The sequence below is a fragment of the Octopus sinensis genome, linkage group LG30 (genome assembly GCF_006345805.1).
Source record: "Octopus sinensis linkage group LG30, ASM634580v1, whole genome shotgun sequence".
Lineage (NCBI taxonomy): Eukaryota > Metazoa > Mollusca > Cephalopoda > Octopoda > Octopodidae > Octopus > Octopus sinensis.
The window spans coordinates 6184806-6208919 of record NC_043026.1 but is presented as its reverse complement, the minus strand read 5'-3'; the positions used below and the strand labels follow the sequence as shown (position 1 = coordinate 6208919).

The 24114-nt window shown below is 37.7% G+C and overlaps 2 protein-coding genes across 2 annotated transcripts; one reads left to right on the top strand and one right to left on the bottom strand.

Moving 5' to 3' along the window:
* Positions 1-517: 517 nt before the first annotated feature.
* On the top strand, positions 518-6697 carry LOC115226569 (ATP synthase subunit delta, mitochondrial). Its single transcript, XM_029797575.2, has 4 exons — positions 518-751; positions 3777-3927; positions 4613-4701; positions 6433-6697. The coding sequence occupies exons 1-4, from the start codon at positions 617-619 to the stop codon at positions 6553-6555; spliced, it is 498 nt and encodes a 165-aa protein (XP_029653435.1). The 5' UTR covers positions 518-616; the 3' UTR covers positions 6556-6697.
* Positions 6698-8822: 2125 nt separating this feature from the next.
* Positions 8823-20706, bottom strand: LOC118768520. The gene is made up of 6 exons (XM_036515187.1): positions 20571-20706; positions 16590-16896; positions 14628-14806; positions 11713-11876; positions 10518-10681; positions 8823-9465 (listed from the first exon to the last, which is right to left on the bottom strand). Exons 2-6 carry the CDS (start codon positions 16882-16884, stop codon positions 9392-9394), a joined length of 876 nt encoding a protein of 291 aa, XP_036371080.1. The 5' UTR covers positions 16885-16896; positions 20571-20706; the 3' UTR covers positions 8823-9391.
* Between the last annotated feature and the right edge of the window lie 3408 nt (positions 20707-24114).

Below are 24114 nucleotides of genomic sequence, written 5' to 3'. Positions count from 1 at the left end.
TTTTCCTATCCTTTTCTCTTCCTCTCTTCTACTCTCTCCCTCTTTCCCCTTCGCTTCTTATTCTTCTCTTTTTCTTTCCTTTCCCCTCTCTTTCTTCTACTCTCTCCCTCTTTTCCCCTCGCTTCCTATTCCTCTCTTTTTCTTTCTCCCTCACTCCCTCCCTCTCCCTCTCCCCTTCTCTCCTTCGCTTTCTGTTTCTCTCTTTTTTCCTTTTCCCCCTCTCTGCTTCTATTCTCTCCTTCGCTCTCTCCTTCGGTCTTTCTGTTTTTCTTTCTCCCTCCCTCCCTCTCTTTCTTCTACTCTCTCCCTCTGTCTCCTTCGCTTTCTATTTCTCTCTTTTTCTTTCCTTTCCCCTCGCTTTCTTCTATTCTCTCCCTCTCTCTCTCTCTCTCTCTCGTTCGCTCTCTCTTTTTCTCCCTCCCTTCCTCTCTTTCTTCTACACTCTCTCTCTACCTCTTTCCTCCTCCCTCCTCACGCGCACCACCTCCAAAACAAAAGACTTCGAAAAAAAAAACACGAGGGGAGACAACACGCAACCGACTTCCTGTTTCAAGGACACTCTCCACGACCCGAGGACGCAAAACCCGAACCAAGGCGAAGACAAGAAGAAGAAGGAATGGCTCTCACCCGTCAACTGCTCTCCCTCGGCTCGGCCCTCCGCCACACCAGTCGACTCGCATGCTACACGCTCTCCTCCCAACCGACCAGGACCTACGCAGAGATGGCTTTCACCTTCGCCAGCCCAGGCGACGTAAGACTTTTCCCGCAATATTTCTTCTCCCCTCAACCTTTACCCTTCGCCATGAAATATGACTTTGGAGGCTTCACGAAGCGAACACGGCTCTCCCCTGGGTCCTTTTCTCCTTGTTGCTTTATCAGAGGTCAGATATATGATCAAAGTTCTTCCAACCGTGGCCACTCCGACCTTTTCCCCTCCTGTATTGCGAAGGAATCGGTTATTGAGACGTGACATTTGGCTGTTATTTCTGTGAGCTTTGATGGGGGTCCTTTCCTCTTTTTTGTCAAGGGTTTGTCGTTATTAAGCAGACCTATGATCAAACACGTTCCAACCGTGGCCACTCCGACCTTTTTCTCTATTATAATGCGAAGGAATTGGTTATTGAGACGTGACTTAGACATTTGGTTGTTATTTCTGTGAGCTTTCATGAGGGTCCTTTCCCCTTTTTCTGCCAAGGGTTTGTCGTTATTAAATAGACCTATTATCAAACACGTTCCAACCGTGGCCACTACAACATTTTTCTCTTTTATAATGCGAAGGAATCGGTTATTGAGACGTGACTTGTAAGACATTTGGCTGTTATTTCTGTGATGGGGTCCTTTCTCCTTGTTTTGTCAAAGGTTTGCCTTTATTAGGCATACCTATGATCAAAGTTTTTCCAACCGTGACCACTCCGACAACATCCTCACTGAAAACATATTCAGGTGTAAATTATTGGAAACGTGTCCTTTTTAAAACCGGTAGGACATGAATTAAAGGATATTTAGTTGTTATTTCTAGCTATGTTATCTGCCATACAAAGGCACACTTTTTTATGAGGTCATTCGATTCAGCCTGCTAGAAATAGCAGTCACATTTTACTGCAATCACACATATTCCTTGCTGTCTTACAAGGAAGGACACATGAGGTGGTATCTCTGCTAGTGTAGTGTCTTTGTAAAAACAAGACGTGATGGTCACGGCTGGAACGCCTGCAAAACAAGGGCTGCTTTAGATTTGCCGATAAACAACAGCAAGGTCACGTTTGATAATGTATTCCTCGATACACTTATGTGTGGATAAAAGATGGGATGGTCATGGCTGGGACGTCTTTGAATCATAATGGCTCTGTTGGGCCAGGACTGACCTGGGGCTAAACAGCAAAGAAGAATGCATTGAGTAATGTATTCTTAGATAAAAAGACGGGATGGCCATGGCTGGAACACCCTTGGTCGAACTACTGCAATAACGTAATGTGACTTTGGAGTTATGATATGTTAAGTGATAATCTTTAGGATGGTCATGGTTTGCTTGTCGAAGTACATTTTTCTGCGATTTTTCGTTGATGGTATATGAAAACTGAAAGTGTTTGTTCTGCAGTTTCCGCAAATTTATTCTTTCTTTAATTTTTCTCTTTCAATTAAATCCCTTGCATTTTATCTTCTACTAACAGTATCGCCCCGCGTTGCTCGGGTTTATTTCGACCCTTTAGAATTGGAATTTTTAAAAGTAAAAATTTGCATTATGTAGCTTGTTATTCTCTTTAAGTGAACATTTTTCTGGTTGAAATACACCAAAAAATGGCGACACAGCAGTCAAAAACTTGTAAAAAAAATAGGGATTTTCATAGAAAAAAAAAGCACCTTTTTGATGTAAATAAATTTTGGTGTTAACATGGTCTGATTTGAATTTTTTCTTCTACGGAAGGAAGAGCAAGCCTTCTTCTATCATACTCTCAATTTCGGTCAACTTGCGCCACAGGGTCTCGGAGGAGATAGTGTTAGTTGAAGGCTACCAAACCCGCCATACACACACAACTTCAGCTTTATATATATAGAGATTTGTTTCAGTCACTTGACTGTAGCCATGCTGGAGCACTGCCTTTAGTTCAACAAATCGACCCTGGGACTTATTCTTTGTAAGCCTAGTAGTTATTCTATCGGTCTCTTCTGCCAAACTGCTACTAGGTTATTGAGATGTAAACACATCAGCATTGGTTGTCAAGCGATGTTGGGGGGGACATACACACACACACACACACGCATATATATATACAAGGGACTACTTTCAGTTTCTGTCTACCAAATCCACTCACAAGGCTTCGGTCAGCCTAAGGCTCTAGCAGAAGACACTTGCTCAAGGTGTCACACAGTGGGACTGAACCCGGAACCATGTGGTTTGGAAGAAAGCTTCTTACTGCACACCCACACCTATGTATTTTTTTGTGTATATATGTGTTTGTGTGTGTATGTATACATGTCGTAAGAAGCTTTTTTCCAAACCACATGGTTCCAGGTTCAGTCCCACTGCATGGCACCTTGGGCAAGTGTCTGAATTTTGCAAACCATCTTCTGCAAGTTCTTTCATCCAAGCATTCTTTCCCATAAACTGAGTGTATGTTTCGAGTCGCTTCGGCTGCAGAGTTTCCTTTTTTGTACTCATAAAGCATTATGTGCCTTAAATGCTCTTTGGATACTTCCATGTTAGAAAGGGTTTTAATCAAAGAAATTTTAATTCTATTATTTTGTAAAATAATATTTAATTAGTTTAAATGTACACAAATGCATAAAAATCATTTTTAATTCCATTAGACCAGTGGTTTTCAACCAGGGTTCCGCCAGTACAGTCCAGGGGTTCCGCAAGAAGTTACAAAACTGCTAAATTCAGCAGTAATTTTAAATTTTCCTCTGCAGATATGTGTGCATAAGACAAATCATTGCACAGGGGTTCCTCGAGCCAGTGAAATGTTTCCTTAGGGTTCCGCTCCAGCAAAAAGGTTGAAAAGCACTGCATTATTAGACATTCTAAAATACTATTAAATTTCATTCAATTTGAAAAAAGGTAAAATCAGACGGAACTTCTGGGATGACCTGATATATTGCCACATGGCAACACTGCTTCATATGCAGCTGTGCAATGGCACTGCTACATGGTCATACAGCTACATGGCTTTGTGCTACAAAGCTACATGACTGTTCAGCCCATCTCCTCCTCCTCCACCCTCACCCTCTGTGGTCTCCTCATTGCTCAGGTGTCTCGAAATTTCTCTCTTCTTCAGGTATTCTACAACAAAGCCAAGGTGAACCAGGTCGATGTCCCCTCCATGAGCGGTTCATTCGGTATCTTGCCTGACCACGTACCAACATTAGGAGTTCTGAAACCAGGCGTCGTCACAGTCTTCGAAGATGATGGTGCCAAGAGGTTTTTCGGTTGGTAAATCTTGTAGCAGACATTTCTTTGTGCTGTGTGTCACAGCGCCACCTCTGCCATTTTCATCATTATCACCACCATCACCACCACTACTACCACCATCTCACCATTACCGCCACCACCATCACCGCCACCACCATCACCACCACCACCAACAACACCATCTCACCACCACCACCAACAACACCATCTCACCACCATCACCATCACCACCATCTCACCACCATCTCATCACCATCACCACCATCTCACCACCACCACCACCACCAACAACACCATCTCACCACCACCACCAACACCATCTCACCACCACCACCAACAACACCATCTCACCACCATCACCATCACCACCATCTCATCACCATCACCACCATCTCACCATCTCACCACCACCACCAACAACAACACCATCACCACCACCATCACCAACACCACCATCACCACCACCACCATCTCACCACCACCACCATCACCAACACCACCATCACCACCAACAACAACATCACCACCATCACCACCACCAACACCATCTCACCACCCCCTCCATAACCACCACCAACACCAACATTGCTGTCATTGACGTTGTCATTTGGTGTCTGTTGACACTACCATCACCATCATCTCCACCGTGATGACCACCACCTCTGACTAATACTAAATATTGTTGTCTTATGTTTCTTCCAGTCAGCAGTGGTTCCATCACAATCAACGATGACTCCTCCGTACAGATCCTTGCTGAAGAAGCTCATCCAGTAGAGTCTCTTGATGCTTCTGTGAGTATTTCGCTGCTACAGTGACCCTTTCCTTATTGGCCCTGGCTATCAAATACTGCCCATACAGTCACTCCTGAAGAGAGTCCTTACTATCATTGAAATACGGGGCCGTGTGAGTCAAAAGCAAGGCTTTTGTTCCTCCCAGTCAGTCCAAACACATTTATGATACAACACCCCCAGAATTCTGTTACTGCTCCATCATGACAACCAGGTAGAGGGTCCCTCATTGGTGTATGTGTGTGTGTCTGTCTGTATATGATAGTTTAATATGATGGTGGAGGTGGCAGAATCGTTAGCACGCCGAGCAAAATGCGTAGCAGTATTTCGTCTGTCGTTACATTCTGAGTTCAAATTCCGCCGAGGTCGACTTTACCTTTCATCCTTTCAGGGTCGATAAATTAAGTACTAGTTACGCACTGTTTTCAATGTAATCGACTTAATACCTATGTCTGTCCTTGTTTAGCCCCTTGTGAGTAATAAAGAAATAGGTATTTCGTCTGCCGTTACGTTCTGAGTTCAAATTCCGCCGAGGTCGACTTTACCTTTCATCCTTTCGGGGTCGATAAATTAAGTACCAGTTACGCACTGTGGTCGATGTAATCGACTTAATACCTATGTCTGTCCTTGTTTGTCCCCTCTATGTTTAGCCCCTTGTGGGTAATAAAGAAATATGTATACGACAGTTTAAAAGTTTTGAATTGAGTATTTAAAGCATCTTACGATCGTTTCACAGAAGTGCTGTCCCTATAATGAAATCCTATATTGATAAGCATTTATAGACAACGCTTCTGCTCTTCAGAGATATAAAATTTGAATTCTGTATAACATATTGAATGGTAGTTTTTTTTTTAATTTGAATTAATACTATAATATAGTGTATGTTTGAAAAATAAATTAAAAATTACTGCTTTTGATAAGAGTCTTTAAATCCTGATATACTTCCTTGGTTATTCTTCTGCAATAATCCATAATATTCATATGTAAGATCCGTTGTATTATCTTGTATTGCAAATATAGTTCATAGAGTTAGTTTAGAAATGTGAAATTTGTGTATACATTAGGTGCAGGAGTGGCTGTGTGGTAAGTAGCTTGTCTACCAACCACATGGTTCCGGGTTCAGTCCCACTGCGTGGCACCTTGGGCAAGTGTCTTCTACTATAGCCTCGGGTCGACCAAAGCCTTGTGAGTGGATTTGGTAGACGGAAACTGAAAGAAGCCCGTCGTATATTTGTATATATATATATATATGTGTGTGTGTTTGTGTGTCTGTGTTTGTCCCCTAGCATTGCTTGACAACCGATGCTGGTGTGTTTATGTCCCCGTCACTTAGCGGTTCGGCAAAAGAGACCGATAGAATAAGTACTGGGCTTACAAAAAAGAATACGTCCTGGGGTTGAGTTGCTCAATTAAAGGCGGTGTTCCAGCATGGCCGCAGTCAAATGACTGAAACAAGTAAAAGAGTATTAGTATGATTATCTTGAAATTCGTCTATGTCTTCTTAGGAATTCCTCTGTAGCAATCCATAATATTTTTGTCTTGGTAATTCCTCTGTAACAATTCTTTTATGTTACACCTGTATTTTTGCAACCCTTACCTGTATGTTTTCTGTTTTTTGTTGTATTCGTTTTGAATTACCCCGTAAGAACCGAAGAACTTTGGTTCTACGCATGAAAGAAAAGAAAAATGGTTTTTAGCTGTAATTCTTATTGAATGGTTTCTTCTGTTTTGCAGGCAATCCGTGATGGCCTCGCCAAGGCACAGCAAGACATGAGTGCCGCCGGCACAGAAGCAGCAAAGGCCGAAGCACAGATCGCTCTAGAATGTTATGAAGCCCTACAGAAAGCGCTAGAATAAATAGACGTGTTGTTGGTAGCCCTTAAAACCACTTGTCTTTGATTCCCACTGCTTCCGGTTTTGTTGTGGAGAGGAGAGGGATTGTATGAAACGGAGCAGGGGGAGATAACTCTGTAGTTTGTTATCTTCAACTAAAAAAAAATAAAATATCTCTTTTATTAAAGAATTTGTCTTTTTTTTTTTTTGTGCAATTGTACAAGGTTGGATCAAAAGGTATGAGGACTGGCGGTATAAAAAGAAAACCACAAGACGTTCAGATGGAGCTGTTAGCGCCCCACTGGCACAGGTGCCAGTCATAGGATTTGGTTCAATTTCGATTTCACTTTCTCCAACAGGTCTTCGCAATCAGAGTTTTGTGTCCAATGAGGGGAGGTTGGCATGGGTTCCAGTCGTCGAATTTGGATCGATTTTGAATTCAATTTTGATTTCACTTGCCCCAACAGGTCTTCGCAATCAGAGTTTTGTGAAGGAGAAAGGTATGCTAAATACCCTAACCACTGAGCCATGTGCCTCATTGATATATACACACAGTATGTGTCTGCAGCCTTATATCTATCACGCTGTGTCTCTACCGTGAAGCAGACCATAACGAGATGTATTTATACACTAATACACTTGAATTTACTTAATTAATCAGTCGTTACAGAATTTGTTTGTACATGAATCAGTCAATTATTGGTGATGTTTAATGAGAATTTCTTGTAAATAATTGATAATCACTGACATAGGCGCAGGAGTGGCTGTGTGGTAAGTAGCTTGCTAACCAACCACATGGTTCCGGGTTCAGTCCCACTGCCTGGCATCTTGGGCAAGTGTCTTCTGCTATAGCCCCGGGCCGACCAATGCCTTGTGAGTGGATTTGGTAGACGGAAACTGAAAGAAGCCTGTCGTATATATGTATATATATATATAAGTGTGTGTGTCTGTGTTTGTCCCCCTAGCATTGCTTGACAACCGATGCTGGTGTGTTTACGTCCCCGTCACTCAGCGGTTCGGCAAAAGAGACCGATAGAATAAGTACTGGGCTTACAAAGAATAAGTCCTGGGGTCGATTTGGTCGACTAAAGGCGGTGCTCCAGCATGGCCGCAGTCAAATGACTGAAACAAGTAAAAGAGTAAAGAGTATACATTCACTCACGTGCGTACACCCGACTGACACAAATTCATGCACTTCTGTGCACAAATATGCACATGAATACGCGTAAATATATATTGTCCAAAATGTACAGTTTTATATATCCACCACGGCTGGTCTTACATGGAAACTGAAAACAATTAAACACCTTACTGACTCTGTTTTCCTTTTTTCACTTGTTTCAGTCATTTGACTGTGGCCATGCTGGAGCACCGCCTTTAATCGAGCAAATCGACCCCCCAGGACTTGTTCTTTCTAAGCCTGGTACTTATTCTATCGTGGGGACGAACACACACACACACACACACACCTACAGTTAGACACCTGTTTCTGTCTCCGTATCCCTCTGTCTCAATTTTCCTCATCTGACACAAGATCTTCTCCGCCAATGCCCCCTCTCTCTCCTTTCAAAGGATCTTTGTCTTGCAAGTCCCTTGGTGACCCTGTCAGTGTAGGTGCCATTTAAAAAGCTTCCAGTCCGCACTGTGAAGTGGTTGGCGTTTAGAACAGCGCCCAGTTGTAAAAAAAAAAAAAACTATGCAAAAACTGATCTTGCCTGTGCTGGGGCCATGTAAAAAGCACAAAGTCCACTCTGCTGAGTGGTTGATGTTAGCAAGGGCATCCAGTAAAAACTCTGCCAAAACAGGCACTGAGGCTTGGTGCAGACTCCTGCTGACCATGTCCTGTCCAACCCAGGCCAGTATAGCCAGTTTGTTTACTATTTGTGTAACACTACATTTATACATTTCCTATCTGGAAATAGATTATAAATATATTTTACTTTTGAAGTAGGAATATATATTGATAAACCCGTCACTTATAACTTACTTATAAGTGTCAAGTGTTATCATTATACATAAATCCGGACTCCTGCTACATAAATGCCATAGTGAGAAATATATTCTCTGAAACGCTAATGGACATTTTATGTGTGCATGTATGTTGAAGATAAATAAATTTGTGTTCTTTTAAGCGCTATAAAAAAATACACAGTTTCATAATTGCAGAAATAAATTCCATTAACAAGCTGAAGAAAGTGAAGAAAGAGAAAATAATTACTACATTATTTTATTTATGTACATTTAGCATTTACGGTACAATTGGAAAGTAAAGTAATTTTGTTGTAGATAATTATGACTTAAAATTCACACTAGTTAATCCTTCGTACTAACTACTAGAGTTCGTTACAATTCAAATAAGTCTTGGATTTAAGTCACAGACGTGGCATAAAAAAATAGCCAATATCTCAAAGAGTGAGTGTCGTGGAGTTTAGTAACATCCTACGATCATTGAGTAATTTCCCAAAAAGTCAGGGGTTTTATAACTGCTCATATCCAAGTTCTAAGAACTGTATTTCGTGAAAGAATTCTTTGACAAAAGTTTAGAATTCGTATATGGGCAGTAATTCTAACCAATGGGATTACCAACAATTATGCTTGTTCGGGCAAACGACCGTTACGTCATATTGCCGTCTTTTATGACTTGCTACACCAACATGGAAGGAGTGTGTTAAATGATGAGGATGGTGCTGTCTTTGGAACAGCAATTCAACCCATCTCCAGAGAAGAAAGAGAACCAGAAGAGAAGAATTTCGGATCTAAAGGTTAATGTGGAAACTTTATTCGGTGACAATAGCTGACACGTGCTCAGTGGTGGTGGTCATCTTGGTATGGATGGTGCTCAACAACAACGGTGCTTGCATTAGACAGAAACTGGGATTGGTAAGTTTTGTCTCAGACGGATGAAGATGGCCATGGAATCGGCGACTCCGTATCCTGAAAATAACAACAACAACATCAATAACAACCACTACTACCACTACTACTACTACCACTACTACTACTACTACAACTACTACTACAACAACTACTACTACTACTACTACTACAACTAATACTACTACTACTACAACTACTACTACCACTACTACTACAACAACAACTACTACTACTACTACAACAACTACTACTACAACTACTACTACAACAACTACTACTACCACTGCTACTACTACTACAACTACTACTACTACTGCTGTTGCTAATACTACTACTACTACTACTACTACTGCTGTTGCTAATACTACTACTACTACAACTACTACTACTAATGCTACTACTACTACTTCTACATCTACCAGGGTTAATAGAACAATAAGAGCTGAGATCGTTATGATCAGCTAAACTCTTCCAGGTGGTACTCCAGCTTGGCCACAGTTCAATGATCTGAATCAAATGAAAGACAAAAGGTAAAAGATTGCATTGAATTAATAAATGATAATTGATCCAAGTCAATTGTTGTCCATCAATATTTCTCCATTTTCTGTTTCCTTTAAATTCTGATTCTTAAGAAACTCCTGTTGATCCTTCTCTTTACCTGTAATTTATGAACATAATATGCTTGCATGTGTGTGCCCAGGGTTAAACATAGCTGATATACTGGTAGTGTAATGGCTACACCTATCCCTCAGATGGTTATTTTAACCTCCAACTCAACTAACCCTATACATACATATATATATATATATATGATGGGCTTCTTTCAGTTTCCATCCACAAAATCCACTCACAAGGCTGTGGTTGGCCCAAGGCTATAGTAGAAGACACTTGCCCAAGGTGCCTCAAAGTGGAACTGAACCCAGAACCATGCGGTCGAGAAGCAAGCTTCTTACCACACAGTCACTCCTGCACCTAAAATATTTTGGTATGGTTTCCGTGATTCTTGGAAATAATAAAAAGTGTTCTGTGGTTAAATATGTTTTTGGTAACGTTTCTCTAAGAAGGAAAGAGAGAATTATAAAGACCCCAAACAATGAGGTGATACTTACCATCTTCCCATTTGATTTTTGAAGTTGTGTCAGAGTAAAGGATTTTAGGAAAATAGTTTGAGTTCTCCCAATCACAAGTAAGGAAAGCTTCATTGATAGTCAACCAACCAAGATCTTTTGGACAACCTTCATGCAAGTGTGAAACATAAAAACGGCGTTTGTTACTGTAAAAGAAAAAAGGGTCCACTTTCAGGTGTTGTCGCTCTTATTATTTGATATTGCTGAAGTTACAAAGCAGTCGAGATAAAATAGCAAAGGTAAATAAACTCGCCCCTCGTTACTGAGAAAATTTGTCTCTTTTGTCTAGGGGAGAGTCATTTTCTTTTTGTGCCTTATAATGTAACACACTCACCGGTAAAATTTCCACTTATTTCTTATTTTTATTTTCCTAAAATTTTCGTTGCGTCTTGCAACCTTTTCAATAGTCTTGACTTTCAAAAAAAGAAAATGACTCTCCCCAGACACAACAGAATATGCTTCAACACACGAACTCACATAAAGAATCTTGCAAACCAAATCCCAAAACGAAATCCTTTATGTCTTGTAACTGGAAACAAACAACTCTTGAAAGTTTTACACATGTGTGCATGCAAACTCACAAACAAACACACACACACACAAATAGATAGATAGATAGATAAATAGATAGATAGATAGATAGATAGACAGACAAATGGATAGATAGTTAGATAACCAGACAGATGGATAGATAGATAGATAAGTTTCTTTATTGGCCACACAGGGCTGCACACAGATGGGACAAGTTACAAGGTAGAGCTTTTCTTTTGGGGGATGAAAAAAACAAAAAACAAAAGAAACAAAAAAAAAAGACAGATGGATAGATAGATAGATAGATAGCCAGATGGATAGATAGATAGATAGATAGACAGATGGATAGATAGATAGATAGATAGACAGATGGATAGATAGATAGATAGATAGACAGATGGATAGATAGATAGATAGATAGATAGACAGATGGATAGATAGATAGATATCCAGACAGATGGATAGATAGATAGATAGATATATAGATAGATAGATAGATAGATAGCCAGACAGATAGATAGATAGATAGATATATAGATAGATAGATAGATAGATAACCAGACAGATGGATAGATAGTTACCTAGCTAGCTAGCTAGATGGATGGATGGATAGATAATTACATAATGTAAAATGGTAAGAACTTACTCAATTCCAACGATTGAGAAACAATTTGTCGCATCTGATGCTAGATCGCTCCATGGGGAACTTTTCAGCTTTTCCTGAGTGAACCAGCTTTCAAGGCTTGTATTTCGCCCATCAAACACCATCGTTACCACAGCACTTTGGTTTTTGTACAACACAAGCTTCACCTGAAGAAATGACGAGTTTCATATATATATATATATATATATATATATATATATACATATATACATCTATATCACGTGATCACGTGACCGACCAGTCCATCAGATGTAGTTACACATCGCTGGTCACAATGCGTTCGCATTGTTTTAGCCTTTGACTGGTGTCACCCCGCTGGCTAAGCGAGCAGGCCAACAGAAGAAAGAGTGGGAGAAAGAGTGGTGAAAGAGTACTGCAGGGATCACCAGCCCCTGCCGGAGCCTCGTGGAGCTTTTAGGTGTTTTTGCTCAATAAACACTCACAACGCCCGGTCTGGGAATCAAAACCGCGATCCTATGACCGCGAGTCCGCTGCCCTAACCACTGGGCCATTGCACCTCCACATATACATCTATATAAATGGAAATAATTTTATTCTCAAACGCAGGATAATGCTAATAATATAGCTCAAATAGGATAGACTATCCATATTTTGCAGAAGAATCTGTTGGGTGGCCACCTATCCTGCATTTGAGAATGAAATTATTTCCTTATCTGTATGTTTCAATGCTTCTAAAAAAAAAAACAATTAATTACATTTTTTCCTTCGATGAGCTAAGTAACGATTTATTAATTATCTGTAATATTTGGAATTTGAATTGTTTTGGGTCTGATATCATTATTATTATTATTATTATTATTTATAGTTTCTTGATATTTATTAGTTACGCTCGTTATTAATTATGATATCGATTTATTTTTATAAAGGGATTTAACATTTTACATATAATTTAATTTGGGAATTACTTTCGTTAGACTATACATCATTTAATAATTAGGTGGTATTTTTATCAAGTAGTATTACATTTAAGTAAATTAGTTTTTATATTAATTAATATTTTGTTCCACTTTATTATTGTGTGAAATATCAAATCTATAGATACTACATATATATTAATAATATAGCTAGTTTATATAACGGGTTTGTGTATAATTGAACCATTTCCTATTTCTGATTCTAAACACTTCTAAAAAAAACTTTGTCGACTTTCAATGCGTGTTGAATTTAATGTGTACCGTTGGCGATTTTTTTTCCTCTGTCTTCCCTTCTCTGGATCTTTCCTTCTCCTATGTTTCCGACGAAGAGCTCCTCTAGAAACGTTAAACCCTCCTTCTTTCCTTCTTTCCTGAGCATCCAATAATACTATATTTGTTCCACGTCCTTGCGTTGTTGTGTTTTTTTGTGTTTTCTTGTTTGGATTAACTTTATACATACATATATATATATATATATATGGCGTTAGGAAAGGCATCCAGCTGTAGAAACACTGCCAGATTTGACTGGGCCTGATGAAGCCTTCTGGCTTCACAGACCCCAGTAGAACCGTCCAACCCATGCTAGCATGGAAAACGGACGCTAAACGATGATGATGATGATGATGATATATATATATATTTTGTGAAATAGAAAGATGAATAATCTTGTTGCAGATTAATCAAAAGTTTAACCGATACCTTGGTAGCAAAAATCACAGCAGAAGACAGCACGGTTGGAGGTACAACCATATGGTGTTGCAACCATGCGTTGGTGCGGATAATTGAATTTTAATATTATTAGTGAATTGAAGAAATGGAGTTGAACGAAGATTGAACAGAAATCGTTTTATTGCATTCTACACGTGTTTCGAAAGCCACAATTTACCAAATTCAATCGGAATTTGGTAAATTGTGACTTTCGAAACACGTTAGAATGCAATAAAACGATTTCTGTTCAATCTTCGTTCAACTCCATTTCTTCAATTCACTATATATATATATATATATATATAATATATTATATAAAGGGCATTATTACACATATTACCCCAGGATCTTTTTCCGGCTGAACATTGTTGTAAACAATCCATTTGTCATCACCAATCACAATTTGCTTTAAAAAAGGTGCATTTTCATTGCGTTTATGCAGCAAATCAAAGGTGGAAATGCAATCCAAAAGATCCTTTTCCCTCAGATCATATGGTACCAAGACGTAGCGATTTGAGTACCCCAAGCTTCACTAAGTGCTCATGGATGGTGGTTTTTGATAAACTTAGTGGTTCTGCCAATTCCCAAGTTGTGCAATACGGGTTATTCTCAATCAATGTCTTAATTTGGTCGTCTTTGAAGTGGGTGAGGGGGTCTGCAAGAGCATTCTTCATCAATAAGACTACAGTCACCAAGTCTAAACTTAGCAAACCACTTCCGTACAGTTCTTTCAGCTAAAGTACCTTCGCCGTACACAACACATATCTTCTTTGTTACTGGCAAAGCATTTTTTGCCTTTACGGAAATAAGAAAAAAAAGCATCAACTGTCTAAAATGCACCTAAGAATCTTCCATTTTCATAAGGATGCAAAATTGATACGATTTAAGTCATTTTAAGCTTTCTTTCTCAAGAAACAGTGTGAAGTATGGGCTAACTGGAAATGTTAGCATATTATATATGTCAATAAATTTGATGTGTTGTAACGTGTTGGAACATGAACGACTAAGAATTGGCATGAACTTTCCAGACAATCCAATATATGTATATATATATATATGAAAGCAATGGATATAAAAATGACTGGTGTTGCGAATAACCGCCCGACTGAATAGAAATCCCTTATACACATCACAAACAGTAATGGATTAAAAGAGCTATTTATGCATCATATTGAAAACAAATACAAAAACAGGCAAATTTAACTGTGGCATTCTTCAAGAGTATATACAGCATCAGAATAGGTGTATACATACCTCATCAATTTGAAGTTCGTTCCAGATATCAAGCAGAGGGTGTCGGAAAAAATTCGGACAATAGCTACCAACGCATTTGTCCACATTCCATGATGAAGGATGGCCTTTTTTTAATATGGAATCATAGATTAACGAGTTTGCTCCCATTGATACGGCATAGGTTTTAATCCATTCACTACCTGAAATAACGACAACAACAATAACAATAATAACAATGTCCTGAAGCAGACATTTAAGATAAAAATGACAGAACGATCCAGGCTAATTAACATAATCATTAAAGAGATTAAAGACATAATCATTAAAGAGATTAAAGACATAATCATTAAAGAGATTAAAGACATAATCATTACAGAAAAAGAAGAAAATACTTGTAGACTAATGAATGTAAATGATCCCACTGATAGAAAATAGAAATAATAATAATAATAATAATAAAAATAATAGTAAAAATTAAAATAATAATAATAATAATAATAATAATAAAAATATATAATAATAATAATAATAAAAATAAAAATAATAAAAATACAATAATAATAATAATAATAAATATAATAATAAAAATACAATAATAATAATAATAATAATAATAAAAATATAATAATAATAATAATAATAATAATAATAATAATAATAATAAAAATATAATAATAATAATAAAAAAATACAATAATAATAATAATAATAATAAAAATATAATAATAATAATAATAATAAAAATACAATAATAATAATAATAATAAAAATATAATAATAATAATAATAATAATAATGTGATGCATATATGCCATTTGAATATGGCTAAACCAAAAGGGTGGATGCTACTGTAGTTTGTAGCCCCAGGAAGACACCTCCTCCCGCTGGCTATAGACACACTATCTGTGTCCTGTAAGATAATAAAAATATAATAATAATAATAATAATAAAAATACAATAATAATAAAAATATATAATAATAATAATAATAATAATAACAATAAAAATATATGATAATAATAATAATAATAATATTATAATAATAATAATAAGTCGGCATTACAATATCAAAACTGCCGACAAGTGGTATAATCACCACCCTGAGGCTGTAACTGAAGGAGAAAATGTAACCATTCTGTGGGACTTTCCAGTACATACAGACCGAACCATCAAGGCCAATAAACCAGATATTGTTGTGAAAGACCAAAACAATAAAGTTTGCTTATTGATCGACATGAGCATCCCCTGTGATCATAATATCTCAGCGAAAGAGCTTGACAAGCTCAGAAAATATAAAGACCTACTCATTGAAATTGAGAAAATGTGGCATCTCAAGGCGGTTACAATACCAGTGATTGTAGGAGCACTAGGAATGATCAAGAAGGGAACCGAAAATTATATGAGAATGATCCCTGGCTTACCATCCCTGCAAGAAGTGCAAAAGATTGTCTTAACTGGTACATCACACGTATTGAGAAGAGCATGTGTCGATGTGAGAACTGTTGCTGCTCATGTATTTTAATTTAACTTAGAAAAAAAAAAAAAAACGAACATTGAGTTTGGTTTAATGGCCTACCAATGTATACTATGAGTTTCTTTGCCCTAGGAGTCGGGAAGACACTCGGCAAGAAATGGAAGCAAATTTGAAAGAAGGAAAAAAAAACAATAATAATAATAATAAAAATATAATAATAATAATAATAATAATAATAATAATAAAAATAATGATAATAATAATAAAAATATAATAATATTAATAATAATAATAATAATATTAATAATAAAAATATAATAATATTAATAATAATACTAATAATAATAATAATAATAATAATAATAAAAATAATAATAATAATAATAATAAAAATATTAATAATAATAATAAAAATAATAATAATAATAATAATAATAATAAAAATATAATAATATTAATAATAATAATAATAATAATAATAATAATAATGATAATAATGCTTCACTTACTTCTATAGTAGGACATCTCATTCTTGTCCTGTCCACTGCTGACTGTCATAATATTTTTGGGTGAGTAATTTTTACAAGTACGGTTGACTTTGTTGTAAGTAAAGAATTCCGATTGACTGTTTAGAGCGATGAGAGAACATTCCAGAAGACTTCGGCTTGGGTAGAATTTCTCTGTTGGAGGAGTCTGGAGATAAGTATAGGAATAACCAGGACCCAAAAATTTGTAGAAGGCTTCATCGAATTCCTGATTCGAGGAAACGGTCAGAATCGTTGCAAGGATTAGAAGCAACAGCATTTTTGGTTTTGACTGGAATGGGAGAAGTAAATTGGAACACTTTCGTTTTAGGATCATCAGAGAGAGAGAGAAAGAGAAAGAGAGAGGCAGAGAGAGAGAGAGAGAGGCAGAGAGAGAGAGAGAGAAAGAAAGAGAGAGGGAGAAGTGTATGAAATGTATATGAAAAGAAAAACAAGAAGAATAAATTACAAGTTTTGGGTCAGTTTGCTAAACTCACTTTGTGTGAAATTGTAGCGTTTCTGCTGTCCCACATCCTTCAAAGGGACGAATCACTACTCTGACCCCTTTGTAAGTTGATGTGATTAGTTCTATTATTATTATTATTATTATTGAGTGAGCGAGCAGAGCATGCCATCAAAGTGACACTGGGGTAAAATATACGAAGCCCAGTATACCCATCATGACTACCCGTCTGATAAGGGTACACCAGGCACATGCATCACAACCATATGTGCGCGACATGGTGATCTCATATCAAGATAAGCAGCAAATGACCTTGCAGGTGGAGCCCAGTTAGAATTTTCTTCAGATCGAGTAACCCATCCCGCTCAAAAGGTCCCTGAATAGGGTGTGTTAAGGACGTTGAACGAAACACCCATGTTTCCAGAGGTGAATTATTCAAACCCCAAAGAATCCTTCTCAACACATGGCTATGATGCTCCCCCACTACTTCTGCTCGTGATCAGAGATGCACATATCGTCAGCCACTAAGGGACATGCTCAACTGGTTAAGGTCAAACAACTGACAAGCAAATCTGTGGTATTGAGCAAATATTTGCTGTAGCCCATCTTTTATACCAAGACAAAACAATGTACATGATAACACTTCCAATCAGTTAAGATCAGAAGCCATGAGAGCCACTGCCTGGTACTGCATCAGGCATTATTATTATTATTATTATTATTATTATTATATTATATTATTATTATTATTATTGTTATTATTATTATTATTATTATTGAGCAGCGGATGCCATCAAAGTGACACTCGGGTACAAATATACGAAGCCCTTTATATCCATCGTGGCTACCCGTCTGATATGGGTACACCAAGCATATGCATCACAAACATTGGAATTGAGACTTACTAAGCACACAGCCACGGGGTGGTCACAGCTGGAACGTCTTGGAGCAAAGGCCTGATCTGATGCAAAACAAGAAGATGCCGCGGATGATGACAGCAACAACAACAACAACAGTAACAACATGAGGATGTTGTCATAGCAACCATATTTCTGAATAAAACGATGAGATGGTTACGGCCGGAACGGCTTCGATTATAGATCTGCTCAATCACAACCAGCCTAGGGCTAAACGAAAAGAAATATTTTCTCTCATCTTTCCAGGTGGATGCATCATAAATTTTCAGTTAAAGTCTGTCCGAAGCCTCCAGGCCCAGGAGGCCTGAGCTTCTTCTGGTTTCTGAAGAGTTTAGAAGTGACCAAGTTTAGAAGACTAAAGATTAGAAGACTAAAGATTAAAAGACCAAGATTAGAAGACTAAAGATTAGAAGACTAAAGATTAGAAGACTAAAGATTAAAAGACCAAGATTAGAAGACTAAAGATTAGAAGACTAAAGATTAGAAGACTAAAGATTAGAAGACTAAAGATTAGAAGACTAAAGATTAAAAGACCAAGATTAGAAGACTAAAGATTAGAAGACTAAAGATTAGAAGACTAAAGATTAGGAGACTAAAGATTAGAAGACTAAAGATTAGAAGACCAAGATTAGAAGACTAAAGATTAGAAGACTAAAGATTAGAAGACTAAAGATTAGAAGACTAAAGATTAGAAGACTAAAGATTAGAAGACTAAAGATTAGAAGACCAGATTAGAAGACTAAAGATTAGAAGACTAAAGATTAGAAGACCAAGATTAGAAGACCAAGATTAGAAGACTAAAGATTAGAAGACTAAAGATTAGAAGACTAAAGATTAGAAGACTAAAGATTAGAAGACCAAGATTAGAAGACCAAGATTAGAAGACTAAAGATTAGAAGACTAAAGATTAGAAGACCAAGATTAGAAGACTAAAGATTAGAAGACTAAAGATTAGAAGACCAAGATTAGAAGACTAAAGATTAGAAGACTAAAGATTAGAAGACTAAAGATTAGAAGACCAAGATTAGAAGACTAAAGATTAGAAGACTAAAGATTAGAAGACTAAAGATTAGAAGACTAAAGATTAGAAGACCAAGATTAGAAGACTAAAGATTAGAAGACTAAGATTAGAAGACTAAAGATTAGAAGACTAAAGATTAAAAGACCAAGATTAGAAGACTAAAGATTAGAAGACTAAAGATTAGAAGACTAAAGATTAGAAGACTAAAGATTAGAAGACTAAAGATTAGAAGACCAAGATTAGAAGACTAAAGATTAGAAGACTAAAGATTAGAAGACTAAAGATTAGAAGACTAAAGATTAGAAGACTAAAGATTAGAAGACTAAAGATTAGAAGACCAAGATTAGAAGACTAAAGATTAGAAGACTAAAGATTAGAAGACCAAGATTAGAAGACCAAGATTAGAAGACTAAAGATTAGAAGACTAAAGATTAGAAGACTAAAGATTAGAAGACTAAAGATTAGAAGACCAAGATTAGAAGACCAAGATTAGAAGACTAAAGATTAGAAGACTAAAGATTAGAAGACCAAGATTAGAAGACTAAAGATTAGAAGACTAAAGATTAGAAGACCAAGATTAGAAGACTAAAGATTAGAAGACTAAAGATTAGAAGACTAAAGATTAGAAGACCAAGATTAGAAGACTAAAGATTAGAAGACTAAAGATTAGAAGACTAAAGATTAGAAGACCAAGATTAGAAGACTAAAGATTAGAAGACTAAAGATTAGAAGACTAAAGATTAGAAGACTAAAGATTAGAAGACTAAAGATTAGAAGAGAAAGGCGGCAAGCTGGCAGAAACGTTAGCACACCGGGCAAAATGCTGAGCGGTATTTCGTCTGCTGCTACGTTCTGAGTTCGAATTCCGCCGAGGTCTACTTTACTTTTCATCCTTTCAGGGTTGATTAAATAAGTACCAGTTATGCACTGAGGTCGATGTAATCGACTTAATCCCTTTGTCTGTCCTTGTTTGTCCCCTCTGTGTTTAGCCCCTTATGGGTAGTAAAGAAAGAAGATTAGAAGACTGCCTTGTGAAGGTCACCTGTTGTACAGGACACCAGTCCTTCACGGGAGTGGACATTCCTCCAGTTATCACTTGTAATTAGTTTTCAGGTGAGTGGAGTGAAGTACGGTGGAAACGAAGAACCTTGCTCAAGAGCACAATGCATTGCTTGATTCGGAAACCATAAGCTTATGACCGTGAGCGAACCCAGCACTTTATCAGTTAAACCCCTACACCGTGACCCCAACTCTAACACTTTACATATGCACAAACACACACATGGACATAGATGAACTCACACACACACACACACACAGCACTCACACACATACAGACTCTCCCTCTCTCTCACACATACACACATGCACACACACACACACACACACACACACACACACACACAGCACTCACACACATACAGACTCTCCCTCTCTCTCTCACGCATACACACATGCACACACACATACACACATGCACACACACACACACACACACACACACACGGGCACACAAACATACACACACACACAAAGTAAGTGGGAGATTATAAAATAGCCCTTACCTTTGTTGGTTGACGAAACAGGCAGCACCTATGAGTTTAGTGGTCAACTGAGGCACAGACGTCAGGACTGTCCCCTATTACTGTCCAGTAATGTCCACTGCTCGAACAACTGTCCACTTTTATTAGTAATGTCCACAAATATAAAGACTGCCTACAAATCTCAATATTATCCCCTGCTTCCAAAATTATGACAGAGGTCAGCACTCTCTTTGAATACCAAGACAGAGCTCAGGTTCTCGGACTGACCGCTGATAGCAGCTATGATCCCTGCTGTAACTAACGTCCAATGATATGAAAACTGTCCACAATTGTCCAGTAAAGGCCACTGGTATTCATACTATTCACAGAGATGATTGTTCACTCAAGATATTATAACCCAACAGAAAACAAAAGGACCCATGGTTTGTTGTAAAGTTATTGTACCAAGGCACGTTTCATTGAACGCACTGGGTAGATGGACAGCTCTGTGATCAATAAGGTATTGTTGTAATTTTGGTGGTGGAGGTAGTATTGTTGTGGTATATAGTTGTATATAGTGTCTATATCATTCTGTATATAGTTGTCTAAGAATCCATATATATATATATATATATTATATATATATATACATCATCATCATCATCATCATATATATATATATACACATATACAGGGGTTGGACAAAATAATGGAAACACCTAGCATCATAGCATCATAATTTTGAAATATCTATAAAACTGTCAAAAGCTTGTTTATTTTTAAGTTTTTTTATTTATTATTAGTGTTGCTTAATATGTTTCGCTAAAATTGCTGTTTCTTTTCAGATATCAGAAAAAGATAATTAAAATTCATTAAAATGACAGATCTATTGGACTTTCAAAGAGGACAAATTGCTGGTGCTCGTATGGCAGGCGCTAGTGTAATGAAAACAGCCGAAATGTTTGGTGTATCAAGAAGTACCGTCATGAAAGTAATGACAGCCTCTGAGAAAGAGGGAAAAACCTCCTCGTTGAAACAGAACTCTGGAAGAAAACCAAAACTTTCAGATAGGGACTGTCGGACTCTTACGTGAATTGCTAGAAAGGATCACAAAAGTACAGCTCCCAAAATTACTGCAGAGCTTAATGACCACTTTGAGAACCCAGTTTCCACAAAAACTGTTTGCTAGGAGCTGCACAAAGCCAGATTTCACGAGAGGGCCCCAATCTGAAAACCACTACTATCTTTGGCGCAATATCAGTGGGGGGAGGGTCATCTTATGATTTATCCTGGCACTAAGTCGATTCCAGTTGATCTGATCAAAGGAAAACTCTGTTCGTGCAATTAACTTGCAAGTGGTTGAGTACTCCACAGACGTGCATACCATTAACGTATTTGTGAAGGAGATTCAGCATGACATAGAATGTAACAAGGCTGGCCCCTTGTGAATTACAGGTACTACTTATTTCTGCCAGCTGATTCAACTGCAGTAACATGAATTAAAGTGTCTTGCTCAAGGACGCAATGCAGCCCTGGGAATCGAACACTCGACCTTATGATCATGAGCGAGATACACGAACCGCTAAGCCACGCATCTTCCCTATCACATGGTATAAAGCTGTAGCGGGTATAATTCTTGGCCACTACTTCTGGTCTGATCTGAGGGTAGTCCTAAAAAGGACTGTTATTGCATTCAAGGGTAGCCCTTAAAAGGATGGTTATCGCAATTAGATCCAATCCAAGAATAGTCCTAAAAAGGACTGTTATTGCATTCGAGGGTAGCCCTTAAAAGGACTGTTATCGCAATTAGATCCGATCCAAGAATAGTCCTAAAAAGGACTGTTATTGCATTCAAGGGTAGCCCTTAAAAGGACGGTTATCGCAATTAGATCGGATCTGAGAGTAGTCCTAAAAGGACTGTTATCGCATTCAAGGGTAGCCCTTAAAAGGACGGTTATCGCAATTAGATCCGATCTAAGAATAGTCCTAAAAAGGACTGTTATCGCATTCAGATCAGACTTGAATTAGCCCTGAAAAGGACTGTGGTCGTAATCAGCAAAACTGGACAGACGAAAGCAGTAGTTGAAAGGACGAGCAGACAAGAGGTGTAAGTTTATACATGGATTTATTTCAGGCGTGAAATAGCAGTACAAAGGTTCGAGGCGCCGTGAGTGGCGAGCGTGGCAGGCGAGAGGGACACGATTTACATCGGTCGAGTGCCAAAAAGCCAACTGGTTTTACAGCGATTTATGATGTCTATTTATACAAAAATATCAGCAGTGATGTTTAGTCAGTGTCCAATAGAATGGCAGGTAGGTAGCTTTTGTCCAATGAAAGGTCAGGCAAGTCGCTGGGGGTAGTTGCTTTGTTTTCTCTGGTGATGGCAGATGAATTTCCGGTGTCCGTGCAAGTTACTTCCGGTGACTGTACAAAGCCAATCTCTTTAGGGATAGAGTAATGGTACCCCATTCGATATTGTAGATTTTTACCCATTTGTAAATTTTCCACTCACGCCCACACGAATAATTTTTTATTTTTAATTTTTTTTTTATTTATCTAGTTTCAGCTCACTAGCTGTGGCCATGCTGGGGCACCGCCATTTAATGTTTATGATCAGTTATTTAAGGACTCCACCGTGATCATAAAGGTTAGAAGTTTCATCCTCATTTCTTGCCAGCCACACATCCTGAGAAAATGGGTTTTTAATGGAGTGCAGTTCCCCATAGAGGGGGTTCTTTTGCGATCCTCCCATCAGATATGCAATGTACGAGTTGCAAGCATCGGAGGAAACGTTGTTGCCGTCGGATGAAGATGCAGCCTGCAATTCAATACCTCATTGTTGCTGATTTAGTCAGTTTATTCAGGGTTTACCCTTTCGACGCTTTTCTACAAACTGGTTAGGACCTTACGACCGAAGACCTTCCCAATTATATTCACCAAGAGATTCCTCTGAAGTTGCGGCAATCAATTCTTTTCTCTTTGTCCCCTCAGAGGAAACTGTCCTTTCTTCAAGAGACAAAAACCCGGTTATGGGACATTCAATATCATATAAAGGGATACATATGATAATATTTATGACCAAACCTAGCCATGAGCTGTCAATTCCTCTTGTCCTTTATTCAACACAGCCATCGTGTCCTAGTCTTAGATTTAGTAGTTGATAAAGAGATAAATGAGTTAGAAATGATTTACAACCCTTACGACCCTATGACCCCACAATGCCCCATTCAATTCTTAGACGTTGTAGTCTATTCTTAGCTACAATAGCAACAAAATGGATTTCTTCCATCTTTTAGCTCTGTTAAAATATTTAGGAAAAATGATATTAATGTGTCCTACTTGTTAAAATTCCATTTATTTATTTGTGCAGCTGAAGATGGCATTGCATTTAACTTGATGTAATGATTGCATTGTTTAATTAAACGGAGCTGCTTGAAACGGTCGTACTGCATTACTCTTGATATCCCGTTGGTAATTTTGATTTTATATATATTATAATATATATATATATATATATATATATAATAATGTATGTATGTATGTATGTAGGTATGTATGTATGTATGCATGCATGCATGTATGTATG

Excerpts from the sequence above, each read along its gene's own strand:
- LOC115226569 (XM_029797575.2), top strand. The coding sequence starts at position 617 with ATGGCTCTCACCCGTCAACTGCTCTCCCTCGGCTCGGCCCTCCGCCAC. Across the intron at positions 3,928-4,612 it reads TGGTGCCAAGAGGTTTTTCG|TCAGCAGTGGTTCCATCACA; the intron begins GTTGGTAAATCT and ends TGTTTCTTCCAG. Across the intron at positions 4,702-6,432 it reads TAGAGTCTCTTGATGCTTCT|GCAATCCGTGATGGCCTCGC; the intron begins GTGAGTATTTCG and ends TCTGTTTTGCAG.
- LOC118768520 (XM_036515187.1), bottom strand. The coding sequence starts at position 16,884 with ATGCTGTTGCTTCTAATCCTTGCAACGATTCTGACCGTTTCCTCGAAT. Across the intron at positions 14,807-16,589 it reads TGAGATGTCCTACTATAGAA|GTAGTGAATGGATTAAAACC; the intron begins GTAAGTGAAGCA and ends TCGTTATTTCAG. Across the intron at positions 11,877-14,627 it reads ACGAACTTCAAATTGATGAG|GTGAAGCTTGTGTTGTACAA; the intron begins GTATGTATACAC and ends TCATTTCTTCAG.